The 22,402-nt window shown below is 35.8% G+C and overlaps 3 protein-coding genes and 1 long non-coding RNA gene across 4 annotated transcripts; 2 read left to right on the forward strand and 2 right to left on the reverse strand.

Moving 5' to 3' along the window:
• Nucleotides 1-4,951: 4,951 nt before the first annotated feature.
• Nucleotides 4,952-7,026, forward strand: LOC139784766 (uncharacterized). The gene is made up of 2 exons (XM_071723960.1): nt 4,952-6,502; nt 6,866-7,026. Exons 1-2 carry the CDS (start codon nt 5,995-5,997, stop codon nt 6,952-6,954), a joined length of 597 nt encoding a protein of 198 aa, XP_071580061.1. The 5' UTR covers nt 4,952-5,994; the 3' UTR covers nt 6,955-7,026.
• A 4,476-nt stretch (nt 7,027-11,502) lies between these two features.
• Nucleotides 11,503-12,809, forward strand: LOC139784767 (uncharacterized). The gene is made up of 3 exons (XR_011721675.1): nt 11,503-11,623; nt 11,734-12,001; nt 12,073-12,809. It is a non-coding gene; the product is annotated as an uncharacterized lncRNA (long non-coding RNA).
• A 3,027-nt stretch (nt 12,810-15,836) lies between these two features.
• Nucleotides 15,837-17,075, reverse strand: LOC139784764 (uncharacterized). The gene has a single exon (XM_071723959.1). It carries the CDS (start codon nt 17,073-17,075, stop codon nt 15,837-15,839), a length of 1,239 nt encoding a protein of 412 aa, XP_071580060.1.
• Nucleotides 17,076-19,951: 2,876 nt separating this feature from the next.
• Nucleotides 19,952-22,329, reverse strand: LOC139784761 (F-box/LRR-repeat protein 4-like). Its single transcript, XM_071723958.1, has 5 exons — nt 22,215-22,329; nt 21,987-22,129; nt 21,727-21,902; nt 21,324-21,642; nt 19,952-20,319 (listed from the first exon to the last, which is right to left on the reverse strand). The coding sequence occupies exons 2-5, from the start codon at nt 22,088-22,090 to the stop codon at nt 20,001-20,003; spliced, it is 918 nt and encodes a 305-aa protein (XP_071580059.1). The 5' UTR covers nt 22,091-22,129; nt 22,215-22,329; the 3' UTR covers nt 19,952-20,000.
• Nucleotides 22,330-22,402: the final 73 nt, after the last annotated feature.

The following is a 22,402-nucleotide window of genomic DNA, read 5'->3' on the forward strand; positions in this document are numbered from 1 at the left end:
ACTGCAACTAAATCGACGAAATAACGTCATGCATAACGTATGAGAACTACTGCATGCTCGTAATAATTTTCCAATGATTGAAGATTTTATCATAGTACAGGATCGGACGGTAAATCCCCCCCGAGCGGAAAATGTTAATTCGCCTGGTATGCAGAGTCTATAATAATCTTGAAACGGCTCGATATAAGAACGCGAGGAGAACAGGAACCGGTGCGTGTGCACGACGAAAGTCATTTCCTTTTACCCGAGGGCAGAAAAGAGGGATGAAGTCGCGCTTAGAGTAGTCGACTGACTCTCCGAGGACTCTCCGCTCGGTCGGATTTCCCTCTTTAACCTGCCGCTGCGCTACAGCCGCCACCACCTCCTTTGCTCTTTCTTCTCTTTTCTTTTATTGCCGTGCTCCTTGCGCGTCGAGAGAAGTCGAACGGAAACGAATACTTTTTCTCAGATACACTGTGCCGTCGTCATGGCTACCCGTCAGATCGGCTCCGGAGTAATCGCCGGGACTTTCCGGGAATGTGTCGCGAGTCAGATTGGGCCACTCTCGTACGCGTCAGAGATTCAACTCGACTGCGGAGTTGTATCTCTGACGTCAAGAGCCGGTCTTGGCGTTAAGAAAAGTATAATCTATCGCAGATAGCGCGGAGAAAGGCGTTCCTCTCCGAGCAATCAGTTTCCTGAAAAGTAATTTGGTTTTTACGTGCTGACGTCTCAGTGAGATCCTGCTTTAGCGAAGAGTACTATCATATTATGTAAATAAAAATGAAGCGAAACGAGTGTTCTTTTGACGGCATAGGCAAAGAATTGTTTTAAAAGTCTTATTTAATTTGGATTATGTGTTATCATGTATTGCCTCTATTTTACTACACTTTACTTTATTATGATTTTATCAGAAAATTCCACTTAGAGAGAGTCTTGAAAAATTATGTTATAAAATCAATTTTGCAAACACGAGGAATGACGTCAGGCATCTCATAATTTACTCAAAGCCAAATTTTTATTTTTTATTTAAAAAGAAGAATAATCTCTTAGAATTTTAATCTTTTGTGGAAAATTATAGCCTTTGCTTTCCAATGATGATCTCCTTTAACTGTATGACGTCATCCTTTAACTGTAATCCGCATTTACGTAGCGAAATTGTCAACCGCATAAGGAGCAGACAAAAGAGAGGGTAGATTGAAGAGACGGCAATTTCCTGGTGCTCTTTACCTAGTTGAGTGCCAGCTCCGAAGTTATTCAATCGTACCGTGTGTCTCTGTGGAAGTGACGAGCTTCAACAGTGAATCCTCAGCCATTGTCAGAATCGTAATATGGCTACTTTGCCACTTACTTATGATTTTGCACCCTACATTTTCCATCTCTAATGTTTTGTTAGAGAGAATAAGAAGCGATTTACTACAGGTACGATTAGAAGAAATTCTTTAATTCTCACAAGTTTGCCTTTTGAATCACGTAACAAGTACTTCGATGTAACCCGGAGAACTCTATATGTGACCGCTTAATGGAAAACTCTTGTCCGCGTCTCCTTTCTTTTCAGACTCTCGATTGATTTATTTCCGTCTAATCCTCTTCATTCTTCATTTGAAGTGGTAACCGCTAATTTCTTCCAGTTAAATATTATCCGCTCATGTACTTTAAGGAGATTAAAAGTTCACTAATTGAAGATAATACAAAAGAATCTAAGCGAAAATTAGAAATTCCAGAAAAGGCAACTTTTTTCTAAAAATGTTTTATTCATTTGGAAAGAGTTCAAAAATTTTACTTTCTTTATAATTTTTGTATTGCAACTGCTTTCATAAATAGCATTTGTCTTTATTAATAGTGCCACAGTAATTAATAACATTTAATGGTAATACTAATTGAAATACATATGTAATATTTTAAAATTTAAGTAATTTAAAAATGTAATTATAAAACGCAATAAAAAATTGTAGTAAAGTTTTATTTTTATGTTATAATATAAAACAATATAAGAGAAATATATAGACTATATAGAGCATTGTATTAATATTATATTAATACGGTTTGATAAATATAAGTTCATTTCACGATGATGGACGATAGTTTCGTATCATCAGATACATATCATCACAGATATGTTTGTGTAACGATGTTTCTATCTGTTATTATTCTATGATCTAACACTTGGATGAAAAGAAGCGGTCGTTTTTCTTAGCAATAGCCACCACTTTCGTCTGATAGCTGGATTTATTCTTTCCAAAACAATGGGACTCGTATTTCGCTTTCATACATAATGCATTGCATTTAGTGATAGCTTCGCCGTAGCTGCTAAGAAAACGAATGGTGTTGAATAATAAAGTCGACTTCTTGTATACTAGAATTCCGAGTTAAGAGCATTGATGTCGTTGAAAGGAGAGAATGTGTAAAAAATGATAATTAGATTATTTAATAATCATATTGATACCAATTACGCCTTCAATTTCGAAAAATGTGCAGCTGTTTATCTAGTATTTTCAATAATTATACATACATTAATCCTTTAAAGAGAAACATTTACCTTGGAAAGCAAAAAATCGATTTTTTAAATATAATTTTAAAGTTTGAAATCTTAACATGTTTCTAAAAATATAAAGCGACAAGTATAAAAATATATGTTGTTTATACGACAAATTGCTTTAAAAATTCTTTATGGGATCAAAAATTATCGAAATCGCAACTTATTTGAATGCATATATTTTTAACAAGAAATTTAGACCAATTTTTAAAATTATAGGAATGACTGAAATTATATAGGCCGCGAGTCTGTAACTCGTTATGCAGTATTGTTATCGTTTATATTGTCGTTGCGCAGCCTTTTTATCATATAGTATACCTGCGCAACGACAACATAACGATAAATATACTGCATAACGAGTTACAAAATCGCGACTCTGTGGACTATGAGCTAAAATTTGTGTAAACTATTATAAAAAAATTATGTGCATGTTGTTCAATGATATGCCATGATTAAATATTGAATGTTGATTATTACTTTTATATGAAGGAAGATAAACGCTAACGTAATATTTAATTAGAGTCCAATAATAAATCTGGCAATTAAAAATTAAGTTTTCTGTTCTGATATAAAAAATAATTTAATTAACGCGCAATGAATTTATTAAATCGTAACATTGTTAATTTAATTAACAGGATTAAAGTAATTAGCAATATTTAATTTAATTTACAATGTCTTTTAATTTTTGTAAAAAATTAAATACTCTGTTAAACAGATGCAAGAAGGTTTTGATATTTGCAGCAGGACACAGGACAGTTTTATAACCTAACTACTCGATGTGTGTATTAGGTTTTATTATGAGTTTTATTTCGTGTTCCAATTATCTCTGCGAATTATCTCTGCCAATTATCTCAGAAAGATGATCCTAGGAGGGGAAGTTTTTGAAGTCACTCTTCGGATAAGGGAAATTAAGGTGCCTTTTAACTCTTCTTTAGGCAATGCGATACAGGTGCTCTAGTTCAATATAACTTTTTTACTATTTTTCTTCAAACTCTTATTCTTTCCTTTTAAACGGATTATTAATCTTTCCGGATCTTTACCAAACAGTTGCTGGAAAATAAGAATTTCTCGTTCAATTTCAGAAATATTAGTAACATCTTCAGTGATTCTTTCTGTGTATCAAAATACATTATGTTACTTTTTTACCTTTTAAAATTTTCTTCTTTGTTTACGGGTGTTTGCAAATCTAAGCCATTCCATTATAGAATGTTCTAAGTCTTTTTCTGTATTACAAGGGATTGTTGTCTAAAAGCCTCTAAAACAAGAAGAATTCAATATAGTTTAGATAAGAGAAAGGTTATAATTTAATATATACATAATTTAATAATAATAAGCAGCTTTACTTTACGACTTGCATAAAAGCTTCTTGGTCATTTTTTAACATTTCCTCAAAAGTAAGAAAACTGTCAATAGAAGTTAAGAAAAGATGTTTTCCAATCTTAAGGCTCCTGGGTAGTCACCGCGGCCATATTGGATTCTTACTATCGAGGCGAGGAAAACACCCAATTTTGTTGTGCGTGCCATTTTCAAATAAAAAGACATTTCAATAAAACATCACTATAGATTGTTTCAGAACACTTCCGAAATTGGCCGAAAACTACCCTTTTCCCTCGACAATAAACAAACAACCATAAAACGAAGCCTAAACATACGGGAAAAACAGCCGTTTAACGACTATCGAAAGGAGGTGAAAACGTTCCTTCCGCGTACAAATCTTACTTTTCGGCCAATTTTACGACTTTCACGAATACGTTAAACGTTAGAGCACAAGCACAGAGCGAATAATAAAGAAATAGCACGCACAACAAAATAGGTTGTCAACATGTCACAAAGGACTGAAAGGACAGAATTCTCCATTGGAGAGAGTGAGAGGAGAGAGTTCTTATTTCTACCGCGACGGTACGTCGCCACCGTCGCTTCGAAGTTCTCGGCTCAGGGACCAGGAGCCTTAATATCTTGTACAACAGCGTTTTCCTTATGATATATTGTTCGCTGATGTTTATCTTAGCCAGGGTCAATTTTTTCAAATGGTGGTTTCTTGAATTTGATACAATTGATCCTGTATTTTAAGGGGTTAGTCTACTCTGGAATTTTCAAAAAATCGATTTTTTTTAATTGGCTTAAAAAATCCTTTAAACCCTCTAGAATAAGGGACAAAAGGTCTCATACCTGCCAGAAATCGTTTTCATTGAAATTTCGAGCTTTTACCCAAGCGCTCCGGAGTGCTCCGAAACGCCTACCTGCGGCAAATCGTTACCTGCTCGGCGGGTACAGCGTAATGATTTACTATTCATTTTTGAACTTCTCTAATACACTAACGACACCAACAGATGTCGTTAGAAGTACTTTATAGTCAGTCAGAAGCATTTTCAACAGACAGCACGCCAGTATTGCATCATTTTATAGCCATAGTTTCGAACAGCTGTCGTCATTTCGCCGTTTCCCGCGTGGTCGAACGTATCGTGGAAAGTTGAAAATTGTCGGAAAATGAAGCGTACGCATTCTGGCAAAAAGGGTTCACGTGAAAATCCTGAACGACCTTCAAGAAGTAAAAAAAGACCGCCGCCACCGAATCGACATTCGTTCGAGAGCGAAACCGCGTCGACGAGTGCTTCCGCGAAAAAATTACAAAGTGACTCGGAGGAAGTGCCTGTAAATGCTGGCTACGGATACCGTTTGATTGTGTTTTTAACATTTTTTTCAACGTTGAGTGAAATGGTGAAATGCAAAGAGTGCGGTGGAAATATCACTTTTTCTGAATCAAGTATTCGCGGACTTGGATTCAAGTTAGTTGTCAATTGCGTTAAATGTCAACCACGCTACATCCTCTCTTGTCCGCTCATAAAAACCGCGTACGAAGTCAACAGGCGTATCGTTTTCGCTATGAGACTCCTTGGAATCGGTTACGATGGCATTAAAAAGTTCTGTGGCATAATGGACCTCCCGAAAATCTTCCATAAAAACGTTTATTATGATGTGATGAATAATATTTATTGTGCGTCGAAAGCCGTTGCCACTAAACTGTTTTCTGCAGCCGTTGCTGAAGAAAAACAGTTGACGGAAAATGCCGAAAATGGAGCCGAATCGAGAGGGTTAACAGTTTCTGGCGACGGAACATGGAGGAAACGCGGCTTTTCGTCGCTGCAAGGTGTGACAACTGTGATCGGCTCTTACACTGGAAAAGTGCTTGACCTCGTGGTGAAATGCTCGTATTGTAAACAGTGCGAGTATTGGAAATCAAAAGTAGACACATCGGAATTCCAAGTATGGTCGGAAACCCATGCAGAGGAGTGCAGTGCCATTCACGACGGAAGTGCCGGAAAAATGGAGGTGGACGCTGCCATAGAAATATTCAAAAGATCGGAGGAATTTTACAACGTGAAATATTCTTCGTATGTCGGTGATGGAAACTGCAAAACATTTAAAGGAATTACCGAATCTCATCCGTATGGCGACGATTTTAGTATAATAAAAAAAGAATGTGTTGGCCATGTACAAAAACGAAAGGGCAGCAAGCAAAAGCAGAGGATAAACTCGCCGTTTACAAACATAAACCGGCTATAGCCAATGATATTGTAAAGGCCGTCACTCCCATATACGAAGAGCTTAGCAACGACATTTTGTTTTCGCGATGTGTCGGCGGATTCACACAAAACAACAACGAGAGTCTCAACGCTATGATATGGTCGTTTGCTCCGAAACGAGTGTTTAGTGGCGCAAAAACAGTTGAAGTGGCATCGTATTTTGCAGCAAGCATCTTCAATCACGGCTACGAGAGTATCCTGCAAATGATGAGCGTCCTGAATTTGCAAATTGGGCCAAATGCCGTTGAAATGTGCGACAAAGCAGATGAGTTGAGAATTTCGGTTGCTGACAAGCGGTCGTTCGAGACCTCCAAAGAAGGACGAATTGAGAGAAGAACAGCACGATCGGCTCTCGAAGAGGATTTTCACGAGCAGGAAGGTTCACTGTTATGGCTGATTAACGGTAAGACGCTTAAAATGCAATTTTTCACTCAAAAAACTAGTCCCGAAACTTTAAATGCGTTTTTCTCGAAACTATGTTTTTCAAAACGGTGTACACGATATCTCGAGTTCTAATCGATGAATCGACTTGAAATTTTGCACACATATTCTATGGAATAGTAGTTTCGGAATGACGGACGATTTTATCATTATAATATTTTGTTCAATAATTATTAATAATAATAACATGTAATTTGGGTCCAAAAATGCAGTGAAAAATTCAGGAATTTTTTTCTTGACGCCAAAAACGAGGAGAGAAAAAAAGCTCCGTCATTCCGAAGACAATACAATATAGTTAATGACCATATATTTTTTTTTGTTTCAGACCACCCACATGTCAGAAACCATGTACACCGTCTGACCACCTCTAAAAAACATGGTTGCGCGCGAAGGTGTGCCTCATCGCCATATTGAAATTTTTTTACCCCAAAAAATTTGTACATGTTCTTGAAACCCTAATAAAGATAATGCAAAAAAAATCATTCATGTATCACCGATATTTTGTCTGAAATTAATTCCTGAAAATTTGCTTGTTTTTTTGCTCTCCAGGGTAGACTAACCCCTTAAGTAAATGCCTATCTGTATTGGAACAGAAATTTGGAGGGAATTAGCTCAATTAGCCACTGAATGCTATTGAGAGCTGTTAGAAGTGTTTGACAGACTCTGAATAACTACGTTTGTGATGAAAGTGAAAAGAGTTTAAGAGTATAAAGTGGTTACAAACCTCAGAGGTAGGATAATTATTCAATCATTGTACTTAAAATCAGTCATGCTTAAATTAAGAGAATATCGTTTATCTATTTATCTTGTGAAACTAACTCTGTGATACTCTCTAATATCTAGAAAGAATTGCTGCTTGATTCTACGTTGTCTACGAACGGTTACATTTCTGAAATACTTATTAAATGGTCGATATAATCTTACCAATTAGTGTAATTAGCAAATATGCTCAACTGATGAAACCTTTTACGTGCCTGAATTCATCTACTGAAAAAAACACGGAATCTATCCGTTATAAAAACATGGCAAAACACCATTAGTTGGCATAACCAACTTGAATAATGAATCGTTGCCATTGATACATTTGGAATTCAAAGGTTTTCGTCTCATGATGTCGACTGATACGAATAAATTACAACACGATTTATTGATGCTTCAGGTTGTAAACCATTTTGCTCTTGTATAATTTCCTTATTATAAAGATTTAATATTTAAACTTATTTATTTTGGTATTATATTATATATTATATAGTTGGACGGAATTCGTATATTACGCCGGATGCAGAAAATCCAATTTGTAGAGTTCCATTGCGAACCGACATTTATCAACTGGCTGCTCGAGCAAATATATTAAACGTACCAGGTTCGGCTGTAGAGGATCGACAATATCAAATTAGTGTTAAAGGAGTGTACGTGTGCATATACCACTACTTGGAAGAATTATCAGCTAAGCATTTTAATAAGGTTTACCATCAAAACTGTATTGTTTTTTCCATAATTCTTAAGGAAATATTTTATACATTGTCTAAACTGTAAAACTTAAAAGAAAAATTTTTGAAACATCCAGATTTGATACAAGCGTCATTGTTTTCAGAGAGGATGTCTCAATCGTACTTATATACAATGAACGAGAATCCAGCATTAGAGTGGAATAAGCTCGGGAATGGTAGTAGTCTAGATCCATACTTTTCAACATCTCCAGTATTAACGAAGTAATACAATTAATATAATTTAAACGCGTAAAAATTTATATGATAATTATAGTATTCTAATTTTAATATTTAATCCCAGATTTGATCTCTGCTTAATTATTGCCCCAGCTGTCACATTTAAAGGAGACACAATTGTCTGTGGAAGCGCCGTTGAGAAGTAAATTGCATTACAGACATAGAATTGACAATAAATTTAGATCAAATTAAATTAATATCAACGCTCAATAATGAATTTATGACGTTATTGTCTGGAAATTTCGAGAAGCTGGACGATAAAAATAGTTCTAATAATATAGTTCAAAGATTTCCTTCAGGAGCTCAAAGAATTAAACCCATTAGCTGGCTGAAACAGACGTCAGATGATTCAGATATCGACTTCACAAAAGATAGTGGTGTCGATTTTGAAATGTCCAGCATGCATTCCACAATAATTGTAAGTTATCATATAACAGCGTTTCATGATTTAATTCAGAATTTATATTAAAAGTAATGATTTTTTTTTCTTGTAGGGAAGGCCCATGGTTGAAACTATGATACTTCCACCGTTTGAATTTTTAGTAAATTGCGGAAAGATAACATTTATCCTATACGAAGTCCAGAATACATTTGTTACGTCCTGCAGACTCCACGATTCCCCTTTTTCGCGAGAATTCTTAGGTACCTAAGATAGCCCTAGGTTTAAGATAAGTAAACTAAGCGCAGACGGTTATCGATCGGCAAGCGAGGTTTGATCTCCTCGCATTCCTTTTTTTTTACGATCAAACTGCCTATTTGCTTGAGGAACTAAAAGCGACCTCCCAGACGAATTCTATCAGTTGTCTGGCCCACCCGGCGACATGACGCGTGAAAAGGGCCTTAGTCGGAGATAAAATTGGTAAAAATCTTTATTGCATCGAGCGAGGTTTGCTCGTACGATGTTTCCGACAAACAGAAACAAAGCCTAACACGTGTTCTAAAATACACATGGTGGAAGTTTCTGTTTGCACTTAAGATCGAGAGGTATGGATCGTCTGTTAACATAGGAACAGGGTCGCGAGATAAATAAGGACCCCTAATAAAAGGAAAATCGGCAATAGTCGAAAACAAATGCGTCATGCAACACTGGGAGAAGCGATGAGTTGCACCCCCGATAGGACGGTGGGGGCCTTACGAGGGGACTCACCAATGGAAAACCGGAAAAATCGATAACCGTCTCTAGCTTTCTAGGATAGGCGAAAACTTAAGATCTGGCTCTTGGGTGAGAAACGTCTCGCCCAATAGAAAACCCTCTAGATAAAAATTAGAAGAATCCCACCAACCAAAAGTCCCAAAACGAAAACCAGACACCTCCCACAAGGAAATCCACCCTTTCCACCCTTGGAACTTTCCTATAAAAATCGCGACTCTAAGCACGTACAGACACTTCCGATCCGGCACGAGACAGTCCAGTCCTGAGTCCGTATACTCATTCTAGTTTCGTTATATTGAAAACAATTTTCTGTTGTTGCCACCCTAAAGGATCGCGAGTAAAGTCTGTGCGCGCTAAGTGCCACCATCCATCTTACCGACCCGGCGAGACCTGCGGTCAGCACCAGCCCCGACAGAGATACCCATACACCTGTTTCATCAAAAAGTAAGTCCTGTACACACACACACGTATATATATCGGCTCCCCTTCGTTTATATATTCACGGGTTAGGGAAGTCTCTCAGTTATAACCTTCAACTATCCGAATTAGCCGATTTATCGGTAGATCCGCCATAGTCTTTCTCTATTGCTTTGAGTTAGCTGACCCGTCGGTGGACCAAGCTATGTTGCTTTGAGTTAGCTGACTCGTCGGTGGACCGAGGTATATTGCTTTGAGTTAGCTGACCCGTCGGTGGACCAAGGTATGTTGCCTTGAGTTAGCTGACTCGTCGGTGGACCGAGGTATATTGCTTTGAGTTAGCTGACTCGTCGGTGGACCGAGGTATATTGCTTTGAGTTAGCTGACTCGTCGGTGGACTCGAGGTATATTGGTTGAGTTAGTTGACTCGTTGGTAGATTCGAGCCACTCCTTGGATCTCCAAAACCTGAGGTGACTTCCCCCCAGTTGGCGGATTTTAATAATTAACAATCCGCTAACTTGTAGTGGATTCGGCCGGTCCCACCCATGAGAAGTCGCGAAACGCCGCGAGACACGAAAGACGTCGTCAACATAAGCGGGCGCGAAAGGAGGTCGAAACCCAAGGATCGGAATTTCCCCAGGAACAAGATAACCCCGGTCCTCCGCATCTCGCCATTCCACCGCTTCCACCAGCGTTTACGGAGGAGCCCTGTTGCTCATCACGGGAGAATCGCCCCGTTGCCCCACCCCGTCGCGTTGTCCTACCCTCTCGCCTCGTTCCCGCACCTTATCGCCCCGTTTGCCGCGTCCGCCCTTTCCGCATACTCCCCGTTAGACCCAATCCCCCTCCTCCGGTCGAACACAGGGTACCATCGCCGACCCCCTCGACCGCCTCCACCATCGACATCGATGAACCTAACCCTCCCGAAATAGTCACCCTAGATTAACAATCATCTCTTTTTTTAATCCATAAAATTCTTGTCCCTCTGTTTTCACTCCCCAACCTTTTCTTTATATTTAGTTCTTAATGTCGACTTAAATTTCAAGTACTCATATACACTCACACACTCGAATAACATACACTCCGGCTCATCTCAATACCTGATTCTCTACCAATGTCGGTACAACCATTATGTTATTGTAATGTTCACCCTATCAATCTCAGCAACACGTATTGTTATATTGTGTAATAAATGTTTAATTTGTCTATAAAATTTAATTAAATGTTCTTTTTATTTTAAATAAGACCTCAATCTCAGTACTATTATTCCTCTCGAAATCGCACGAGGTCCGATCCCGAGTTAAAAGGATTAAATTCCTTGACTCAAAAGAGGACCGACGATCGCACCGCTCACGGAAGGCGTCTTAGCGTCCCTACAAACGTTGACCCTTCCTGAGTCATAAAACTGCGTTCGGGCTCGCGCCACGCGCCGCAGAGCGCGTACCTGCGAGCACTATTCTTAAGCTTCGAGTTGCGTCCTTCCTTACCCCGACCCCCCTGGTTAGCCATTCCTTCGCTTCCCAGATTTTCTTATCCTAATCCCGGGGTTGGACGTAACACATTCCTTGATTTAGAGGATAACATAGTGAGCAATAGTTACATTGGGATTAATTATTCAATTGCAGTATTTTAATATTATTATTAAAATATGAATATTATTTTTAGGATATACACAAAACTGACTGCGAAGACGATAATGACAATGTAAAACAGCCATTACTTTACCTAATAATCAATCAGCCAAACATTTACTTCTCTCAGCAACATTTATCTAAAAAGATACAAGTACGTATTATACCATCTTTATACTTAAAAAAAATTAATACGTCATTTAATATTAATGTGGCATATTATCAAATATTTTATTTTAATTAATATTGTTGCGGAATTTATAGATATCTTGTTTCGATATAACAATAACAGCGCTCGGCGATGCACAAAATCTAAACGCAATACCGAGCGAGAAGGATTTCAAAATTTATATGATAGAAACAAAGCATGGAGATCCACATCCAGACACGACCCGGCCCACCTTCTTTTGCGACAATAAAATCTGAAATGATTCTAGGCAAAAACCGTCAGTTTTTCATTGAAATGGGACGACCGACGAAAGTACATCTCTCTTTATCCCGGCTCAATCAACTTTATAACATACGGAATAAGGTAACTCAACAAAGAATGTATAACATATTCGTATATATTTTCAACAGTTCTAAATTATATCAATGTTCTAGGTATTATCGTGTTTTATTGATGACGACGTGCAAGTACCTACAGAGAAGAATGAAACTACGGATATGAATTCGCAAAATATAGCAGTGCCGACGAAATCGAGGAAATTCGGTGTACCTGATTTACATTTAAATACAAGACAGATTGTATTATCCTTGAAGACTGACACCGGAGCAGAAATTATTACCAGTTTAGCATCGTTAAACGGAAACCTATCGACATTTCTAAGACCAGACAGAATATATTCAAATCTGTCCATAGATTCTTTCATTGTATCTGCTATCTTAAATGGGAATATCAAAGTGCTATTAAATCCATGGTGTTGCAACTTCGTATGTGGATTTTTGTATGTGGACTTTTGCTTACTCGGATCAGGAACGGCTCTTAGGAGAAATTTTATAAATTTATAAACGCAATGCTCAATCCGGCGTATGGGAATCATCAAGATAATATAATACATATGTCCATTATTCTATCCAGACACATTTTATATAAGCCATTTACTGCCAATTGTTTGATGCATATCTATCGAAGTACATACGTATGTTTTCCTTCCAATCGCTAAAGACTCTCATTCGATGAAGCATTAACGGGACGCGCGGAAGCGCGTCCGAATTCCGAAATACAACGATCGTCGCTGCTTCTGCGAAGTAACAATATGTTTGTAGAATTTCGAATCGTTACTCGGCCACTCTTTCGGGACACTTTTTATATTTTCATAATATCATATTATACATTGATTATTTTGCATATAAAATTTTATTTTGCATGTCTGTATGTATACGATAAATATGTCGCTCATATTATACGAATTGTTTGTTATAACAATTAATGATACAATATTTCAAATCTGTATACCAATTTAGTAATATAATCATTAATCGATATAGGAGTCATGGATACTTCTATTTTATATTTTCCTATATTTATATTCCTAATTTCAGTGTTTATAATCCTAATATTCTGTCTGTAACATCGGATAAGAAAGAATCCTTCATAATCTATCCGAAAACAGTTTCTGCATCAGAAAGAACATAAAATGGATTAGTACATTTTATGTTCTTTCTGATGTAGAAACTGTTTTTGGACAGATTATGATGGATTTTTTCTTATCCTTCAGATACAAAGGAATTATTTTTCTATTCCATAAGAAATCGCAATGCATTCGAAATAGCGCTTAGATAGAGCTCTATTAGAATACTATCTAAACATAATTTCGAATATATTACGAATTCTTATGGAGTAGAAAAGTGATTTTTTTTGTATCTGAAGAAGAACTCAGAATTGGTGACATAGAAAAGAATTTCTTTTGAACTCTTAAGAGTTGTTTTGGGACAGAAATGATATACGGAAAAAGAATACATTTTAAAAATCAGGAATTTAAAAAGAATTCTTTTTCAATTCTCCGTGCTATCTGGGAACATATCGTCGTATTAAAATTAAAATTTCATTTATCGCATGAATATAGTATATCTCATTTTTATTTTGGATGCATAATTAAATCATTCGTTTATTTCATTTAATGTAATAAAACTATTTTATATTAAATATTTTATAATTATAATTGTTTTCTTATAAGTATAATGTATAAAATATTATATTTTGCTTTTCGATTGTTCAATATATGTTATATAACATTATATTTTCTATTAATTTTATACTTCAATACATTTATATTATTCAATCACATTTATATAATTTTATTTTTTCTCATTTTTATATATTTTTCTTATTTTTAATACATAATAAATATTTATCTTTATTATTTTCATTAAATTCAGATTAATTTCATGTAAAAGCTGAGTGAGAGCGGAGAAAGGAAGAGCAACTGAGAAAGAAGTTCAGAGAAAGACGTTCAGATGGTGTTAGTGGGCGCTTACTTATTTCGCGCATGCGCACTCCATTTTGGACAACACTAACATCAAAGGCGCCGACAGAGAGTTGCGCTACTGTATCTGTGCCACTGCGATGCTATAAATATACAAAATATTTTCCAAAGTAAGATGTAAAGATGTATATTTTTCAAATATTAAAAAAATCTTTCAAACGTGAAACAATTACTGCTGATTGGGTCAAACATATTTTATTTTTCGAAGCAATATTTCTAAAAGATTTTACAAATATTATTGAATATACTTATTTGCAATCTTTTAAAAATATTTTTTTGACATGATCTGGCGGACATAGAAACATTCTAAAAATATTTTTGTAAATTATTTTAATCTTCCTAAAAAATATTTTAAAAATATTTTAAAAATATTTTGTGCTGTATGGGTAGATAGAACTCTCGATAATTAACAATAAAAATTAAATCTGGCCAAATAACGCGCGTTATTTGTGCGTGATAAATCAAAATTCGTCCGGACGAAGATGTAAGAAGAATTAATAAATAAATTTTGATTTTTTACGCACAAATAACCGCGTTGACTCTCGGCCAGATTTAATTTTTATTGTTCTAATTAATAATTCATTTATAATAAAATATCTCCGCGATAATTCCACAGAAATGGATACATATGTGGATAACACGTGGATATCTAATGGATATCCCTGGTAGCTATTTGATAGATATGGATACGTGGATCACACGTGGATATTTAATGGATATCCCTGGTTGCTATTTGATAGATATGGATATTTTTACATTTGTACTATTCACCTTTTGGTTAGTCAATGACTTCCTTATTGACTCCTGTATATTTATTTTAAATTTCCAAATTACAATAAATTATATATTAAATCTATAATTAACATATAAAATCTATAACTTTTTGTTATAGCTTTCAAAATATAGTAAAAGGAATTTAAATAATCCAAAAAAAAGAAATATATTACATGTTATTTACAAATATTTTTTAAAAACGAAATTTTGTCGGCCTAACTGGCAATATTTTAATATCAATCACAACGACGTTTTGACCTCTGCTTTGGGTCCTTATCAAGTTACAAATTATTTAGCAATGCTGCAACAACACAAATTACCGATATTACACAGAAATTAATAAATAAATAATAATAAAAGTATAAATACAAAACTTACAATGATTGCGCGTCAAGTTTTAAATCTTATTATCATCGTTAAAAATATGCGGTCAGGAGATGTAAAAGAACAAACGCTAGAGACATGACCATGCCGTGTAAAGCTCGGAGAACGAATGGTAAATTCATATAAACAAACGCAGACTACCGTGAATTGTATAGAAGGTAAAGTCTAAAGCGAAGATATGATACGGTCATAGACTAATGGTAGATTTTCCGTGTCTTTTTGTGAGTTAATAGAGTCTGTATGTTTTTAATGAACAACATTTCCGAGATTTCCCGTTTTTTTGAGATTTTGTTCCCTATGTAAAATTTTTACATCTTGCCATTTAAAGTTGTGGTCGAAATCAGTTCTATGCTTGCTAACGACTGAGTGCTGGTTGGAGCGCTTGTTAATGTCAGCACTATGTTCTTTTACACGGGTCTCCAAGTGTCTTTTGGTCTGACCAATATAACATGCATTACAATCCGAGCACTCAAGTTTGTAGACCACACCAGTGCATTTCATATTCTCGAGTCTGTCCTTCCCTTTTTTAATTAATGTATCTAATTTTTTAGGTACGGTGTATAGGGTGCTTACGCCGTAATTACTAAAGGTCCTTCGCAAGCCTTCACTAAAATCTTTAAGATAGGGAATGGGCACATAACTTTTTAAATCTGGGATGTTATACCCTCTATCGTTGTTACTGCCGTCATTCGACCGCTTGTTAATTTCCGCAAGTCGTTTTTAAATATGTTTGTTAATTAAAGCATCTGGGAAACAGTTGTTCAATAAAATTGATTTTACCAAGTTAATGTTTTCGTCATGAAACCGCTCATCTGACAAGAGTATTGCATGGTCAACCAAGCTAGTGATGGTATTGATCTTATATTTCAACGGATGGCTGGAGAAGAAGTTGATGTAACGGCCCGAAAACGTTGGTTTTCGATACCAGTTCGTAACTAAGCGATTATCATATCTAAAAACCATAGTATCTAAGAAACTCAAACCATTGTTCTTCTCCAGTTCATACGTGAATTTGAGCCGAGGGTGATAGTTATTAAAAGCCACCACAACGTCATTAAGTATTGAACTCGGAATGCACATAAAGATGTCATCCACATAACGACGAAAAATCTTAATTTGAGAGTCGAAGGAGCGAAGGCAGTGAGTTTCTAAGTCATCCATCACTATGTCCGCCAAAATAGGCGAGAGAGGAGAACCCATTGGGCTGCCGAAGATTTGCTCGTAAAATTCGCCATTAAAGGAAAAACTGGTGGAGCTCAGAACCATCTTAACAGCGTGTAGGAACTGATCAAGATTCATCCGGGACTTCGTCGATATTGCATCCCACCTTTTTTCGATTCCGGTCAAAACAAGTTCAATGGGTATGTTAGTGAACAGCGCAACAACATCGAGAGAGACCAGGATGTGGACAGGAGGGATGCTGAAATGCTTCATACTCCTCACAAAGGACCAACTGTCTTTAACATGAGAAATCGGTTTCGTGACAGCCTTATCAAGGATGTTGTGTAGATAGGACGCGATATTATATAACGGGCTTCCAATGGCCGATACAATAATACGAAGCGGATAGCCTTCCTTGTGGATCTTCGGGAGCCCGTAACACCGTGGAAGGTTGCCATTCGTACAATTTAGTACATTATAAACCTTCGCATCAATAATATCGTTTTTCAACCATGATTTCACTAAACTGTTAAGATTCAAGGTGATCTTCTTTATCGGGTCTTTGTTCAATTTTCTATATGTAGATGGATCACTAAGCAACGCTTTCATTTGCGTAATGTAGTCGTGTCTGTTTAAAATGACAGTAGTCTGACCCTTATCCGCGTTAGTGACGAAGAGGTCAGAGTTGATATTGAGGTACTTTTTACAAACTGAAAATTGCGATAAAATGTGCCGGTCAATAGAACTGAATCGCTTGTTAGTTTTTAGCCATCCGTTGAAATATAAGATCAATACCATCACTAGCTTGGTTGACCACGCAATACTCTTGTCAGATGAGCGGTTTCATGACGAAAACATTAACTTGGTAAAATCAATTTTATTGAACAACTGTTTCCCAGATGCTTTAATTAACAAACATATTCAAAAACGACTTGCGGAAATTAACAAGCGGTCGAATGACGGCAGTAACAACGATAGAGGGTATAACATCCCAGATTTAAAAAGTTATGTGCCCATTCCCTATCTTAAAGATTTTAGTGAAGGCTTGCGAAGGACCTTTAGTAATTACGGCGTAAGCACCCTATACACCGTACCTAAAAAATTAGATACATTAATTAAAAAAGGGAAGGACAGACTCGAGAATATGAAATGCACTGGTGTGGTCTACAAACTTGAGTGCTCGGATTGTAATGCATGTTATATTGGTCAGACCAAAAGACACTTGGAGACCCGTGTAAAAGAACATAGTGCTGACATTAACAAGCGCTCCAACCAGCACTCAGTCGTTAGCAAGCATAGAACTGATTTCGACCACAACTTTAAATGGCAAGATGTAAAAATTTTACGTACACGCAGAAAATTTTTCTCGAATATATAAGTATACACGAACAAAGTAAATACCATACTAATCTTGCACGGCTAGGATATAGTCATAATATGCAAAAGATTTCAAGAAAGTATAGGAAATTTTAGAGAGCAAAGAATAAAACTATACGTAGAAGTAAATATTTCCATCAAGTATGGGACTTTAGAGCGCGTTTTACTACATGTAGAAATGCACGTACAGAAAATCCGATTATAATATATTTTATCCCGAATATGGCTGATGGACAACAAACGAGACGTCTGTTGCAGTCATGGCAAAAACAAAAACATAAGTTGCCGTTATAGGCTGTGGCGGTCAGCTGTCCGAAACGAGCGAACTTCAGAACGCTGTAGAAACCTTGCCGAGCTGCCCTAGATATAAGGGTCGATGTTGAATTTTAATCACGCGAGAATATACCGGCGATGCGCCGCGTAGCGGGCGCGAGCCAAACCCTCTCACCGCGCAAGCCGAACCCTCTCGCCGCGCGAGCCCGCGTTGCCGCTCGCGCCGCGCGCCTTCCGTCGTCCACGATCGTGTTTACTATCGCATTTCTATGAAGAACATAGACTATTGCCAGATACGCAACGAATATTTCTATGCAGTTCACATTAGGTACCACCCTGGATTATATTTTTCCTATACTGTCTTAAGAAACAACACGCAATCCAAGACATCTGTGAAGTTGGCAATTCAAGCTACAACGTCGAATATACACATATTAGTATGGGACTTTTTTTACTTTTCTCATATTTCCTTGTTAGTATGGCAAACTTATTTACCTTTAGGTTACAAGATGTATCTGATCAAACTATTACTTTTCTATTGTCATATATTAATTTCCGGTTGAATACGCGTATATCCTACCGGTGCCGAGCAAATCTAGTAAATTTTATTATGAGTATTCTACATTATTCGAGAAAAATTTTCTGCGTGTAGGGAACAAAATCTCAAAAAACGGGAAATCTCGGAAATGTTGTTCATTAAAAAACATACAGACTCTATTAACTCACAAAAAGACACGGAAAATCTACCATTAGTCTATGACCGTATCATATCTTCGCTTTAGACTTTACCTTCTATACAATTCACGGTAGTCTGCGTTTGTTTATATGAATTTACCATTCGTTCTCCGAGCTTTACACGGCATGGTCATGTCTCTAGCGTTTGTTCTTTTACATCTCCTGACCGCATATTTTTAACGATGATAATAAGATTTAAAACTTGACGCGCAATTATTGTAAGTTTTGTATTTATACTTTTATTATTATTTATTTATTAATTTCTGTGTAATATCGGTAATTTGTGTTGTTGCAGCATTGCTAAATAATTTGTAACTTGATAAGGACCCAAAGCAGAGGTCGAAACGTCGTTGTGATTGATATTAAAATATTGCCAGTTAGGCCGACAAAATTTCGTTTTTATTAATTTATTACTGGCGAAAAATTATCGTATTGAAATATTTTTTATTTAAGTGTAGGAGAATTAGTTAATTGCGTGTGCTGATGTAGTGCTTCTGTTTGTAAATAAAAATTAAATTTTAACAACATATATGTTATTATTAAATAATTAAACATTTAGTGCTGCCGCGCCGATACGAGAAATTTCGAGACGAGACGAGACGAGAATCTCGCCGAGATTTTCGATACCTATCTAAATCAAAAATATTCTTTTCTTCATCACTAAATTGTGGACTATTAGGCATGAAGCATAACTCGTCGTAAACAAACCCTCGCAGTTTTATAGAAAGAAAGTAATAAATAAGGGACACGTAATGGTAATACTCAAGGAAGCATACACAACTCGATGAATAACCCAAAATATAAGTAATTTCTTATACAGATAACAAGTGCTAGAAGAATCAAATAATGTTATTTTCAGTTTTTTGAACTTGTTTCTTTACAGACAGTGAGTGAAATTCTCGAAAAATTTATGTTTTCGGTACAATTTCCCATAAAACCTATGTTAAAAATGCCAACTTTGAGATTTAATATCTCAAAAACTAGACGTCAGATCTTCTCAAAATTGCAAATTTAAGCGTATTTAGGTTTTCCTTATAACATATTTTTAATTCGGATTTTTTTCTTTGACATGCTCTGATGGCCCAATCACCTTAATATTTCGCTAAACAACTATTTCAAGCAAAAAATGACCATCTGTCAAAAGAGTCAAATTACAAAAAAGAAAAGGAAGACAAAACTGTTCGAAAATAAATTATAAATAAATGTGGATATTTCGTTTTTATTAGGCATTAACTTCTTTTACAATCTAGTTCGCTAGATAATTTTAAAAAGTAAATTGATATATGTATATATATATATGTATATACATATATATCCCAAAAGGGTTAACAAAACTATTCAAATTAATTCAAGCGTATAGATGGACACATGCGGATATCTTTCCTTCCATTCGTTAATCAAACAATCGTCAATTTTACTGCAAGATATGATATGAAACTCTTGCAGTTTTGGACATTGTTCCATAATAATGGAACACTTATCAGGTGTAAGGTCGATCAGCCCATAAAGTTGTAACTGCTTCAAGTTTTTGCACTGCGTTAATAATTTCAATTTGTGATCAGTGAAGAAAGTGAAGCGTAAAGCAAGTAATTCTAGGCGTTGATGCCAGGAAGAAAGTAATCTGTGCAAGTAATTATCACCGGTTGGAAGACGCAATCTGTAACAAAAATCATATAATTATTATAGTATTCCAATTACAAAAAGTGTTGCAAATGAGAAATTTGCACATCGTTTCCTCATCATTACAGATTGCTACCATTGCTCCTATTCAGAGCAATAATTTAACCTTTTATTTCGCTCATAAAGCTTCCTCTTATGAGGAAGCTTGTATTTTACTTGATGCATAATTATTAGTATTTATTAGTTTGGCTTCCGCATAGAGACAGCTTTATGAACCAAATAAAATAGGAACAATGGTAGCGATTGATCTGTAATAATGAGGAAGCAAGTTCCTAATTTGCACACTTCTTTTCAAATTTTAAGTTTAACCTTTTTATGAATTGATAGATCAGCTTAGTAGCACAAGTAGGGTTTTACAATCGACGCAATGTCAAATCGAAGTTGACTTTGGGAGTTCAGGCTATACGGTTTATATATGGACTCCGCATATTGACCTTTGATCGCGTATAAAGCTAGGTATAATCAACCAAATCTTAAAGAATTATATATAAAATAGGGGTAGAGAAAGGACTGAAGAATATAATGGAATTATAAATAGCCCAATATCTCAAAATTTGCGGAAGTTAGAGCTACCACGGACATTTCTCAAAACATTCAAAATTTTTATAAAGTTAAAGAACTCCTTTACCGATCATCGCCAAATTCAATACCAACCTTCCTTTAATAATATTCTATTGATTAAAAAAAATTTAGCCCGATATCACACACACACACACGCGCGCGCGCGCGCGCACGTGCGCGCACGTGCGGACATTTTGTAAAAATGTGATATTTCAACGTTTTAGAATATTTAGAACACATTGGCAAAAAGAAAACTGAAAAAATTTTTTCACAAGAAACAAAGCTTTCTCTATGAGGAAGCACAAAGAAAATTAATGTAACTTTTTCAAGATCCTCGAAATGCAAGAGAAGCAAACACAAATTTCAATCAAGAATATAGTAATGTATTAAGAAAAAAAAAATTAAAAAGCACACACTTACCGGGGAAGGTGCACTTTTCGTAAATTCTTACAGTCAGCGAGAACGTCAATATCCTGCGATGTAAGATTAATACAGTCCTCTAAACGTATTACTTCCAAGTTAGGACACAAATTTATAAACTGTGTTGCAGCTGTATTTCTCATATAGACTGAATGTTTAAAATTGACCTCACGCATCCGTTGATTTTTTTGCAGTATTTTGTAAAGGCGTTCAGCTTTTATATGTGTATTACAAAGGTTTAAATGTTCCAAACCATTTAATTTCTCGAGATACGAAAATCCTTTGTCGTCTATGTCACGACAATAATTTAGATTCAATTCTAAAAAAAAGAGATATGTGTTGAGCATATACAATAATCCCGACAATCACATGTTTCATATACTTTATATGTATATATACATACCTTTCAAATTTACACATATCTCTGAAATTTTAAGTAGGGCAAGATTATTGATAGAATCGCCGCAGTATTCTAATCTTAAGTGCGTTAAACACCTGCCACAATTATCAAGAAAGTTTTCAAAATCCTCAACACTAAATATGCTTTTTGTAAGATCTAACTGCTGCAAATATTTACATCTAGATGTAAAATAACAAAATATATTGCTCATATTACGTCTTGCCATATTAAAATAGTGTATATTTTCTAAAGTATCAAAATACTTTGCGGAAGGTGGACAGTGTATATTCAAACGTGTATATAGTTGAGGGTCTCGTATCAAATCATTGAAGCGTCTATTTACACAATTCAAACGGCATAACGTCATCAGATCCAAGTTTTTTAATATTATTAGTAGTATTTCATCCTGCAAAGATAAAATATAAAACTTTAATACACGAGATGATATTGCAATAAATATTATGAAAAATAGGCTTCTTAGAATACTTTACAGGAAGCTGAGATATATTGCGATGTGATATCTCCTTGGATTCATCCGAAGAGAGTTTTATACGGTTTGCATAATTCGAATGACGAATTACCTCCAGAGATACATTTTGTGCATCAAATTCTCTCTCAAAATACTCTCCTTAGAAACCCTTCTTATGTAGCTGCAAATAACATCGGAACAAATTCATTT

Source organism: Temnothorax nylanderi, unplaced genomic scaffold (genome assembly GCF_030848795.1).
Source record: "Temnothorax nylanderi isolate EJ_2023f unplaced genomic scaffold, tnyl_v1.0 TNYL_tig0672_pilon, whole genome shotgun sequence".
Classification (NCBI taxonomy): Eukaryota; Metazoa; Arthropoda; class Insecta; order Hymenoptera; family Formicidae; genus Temnothorax; species Temnothorax nylanderi.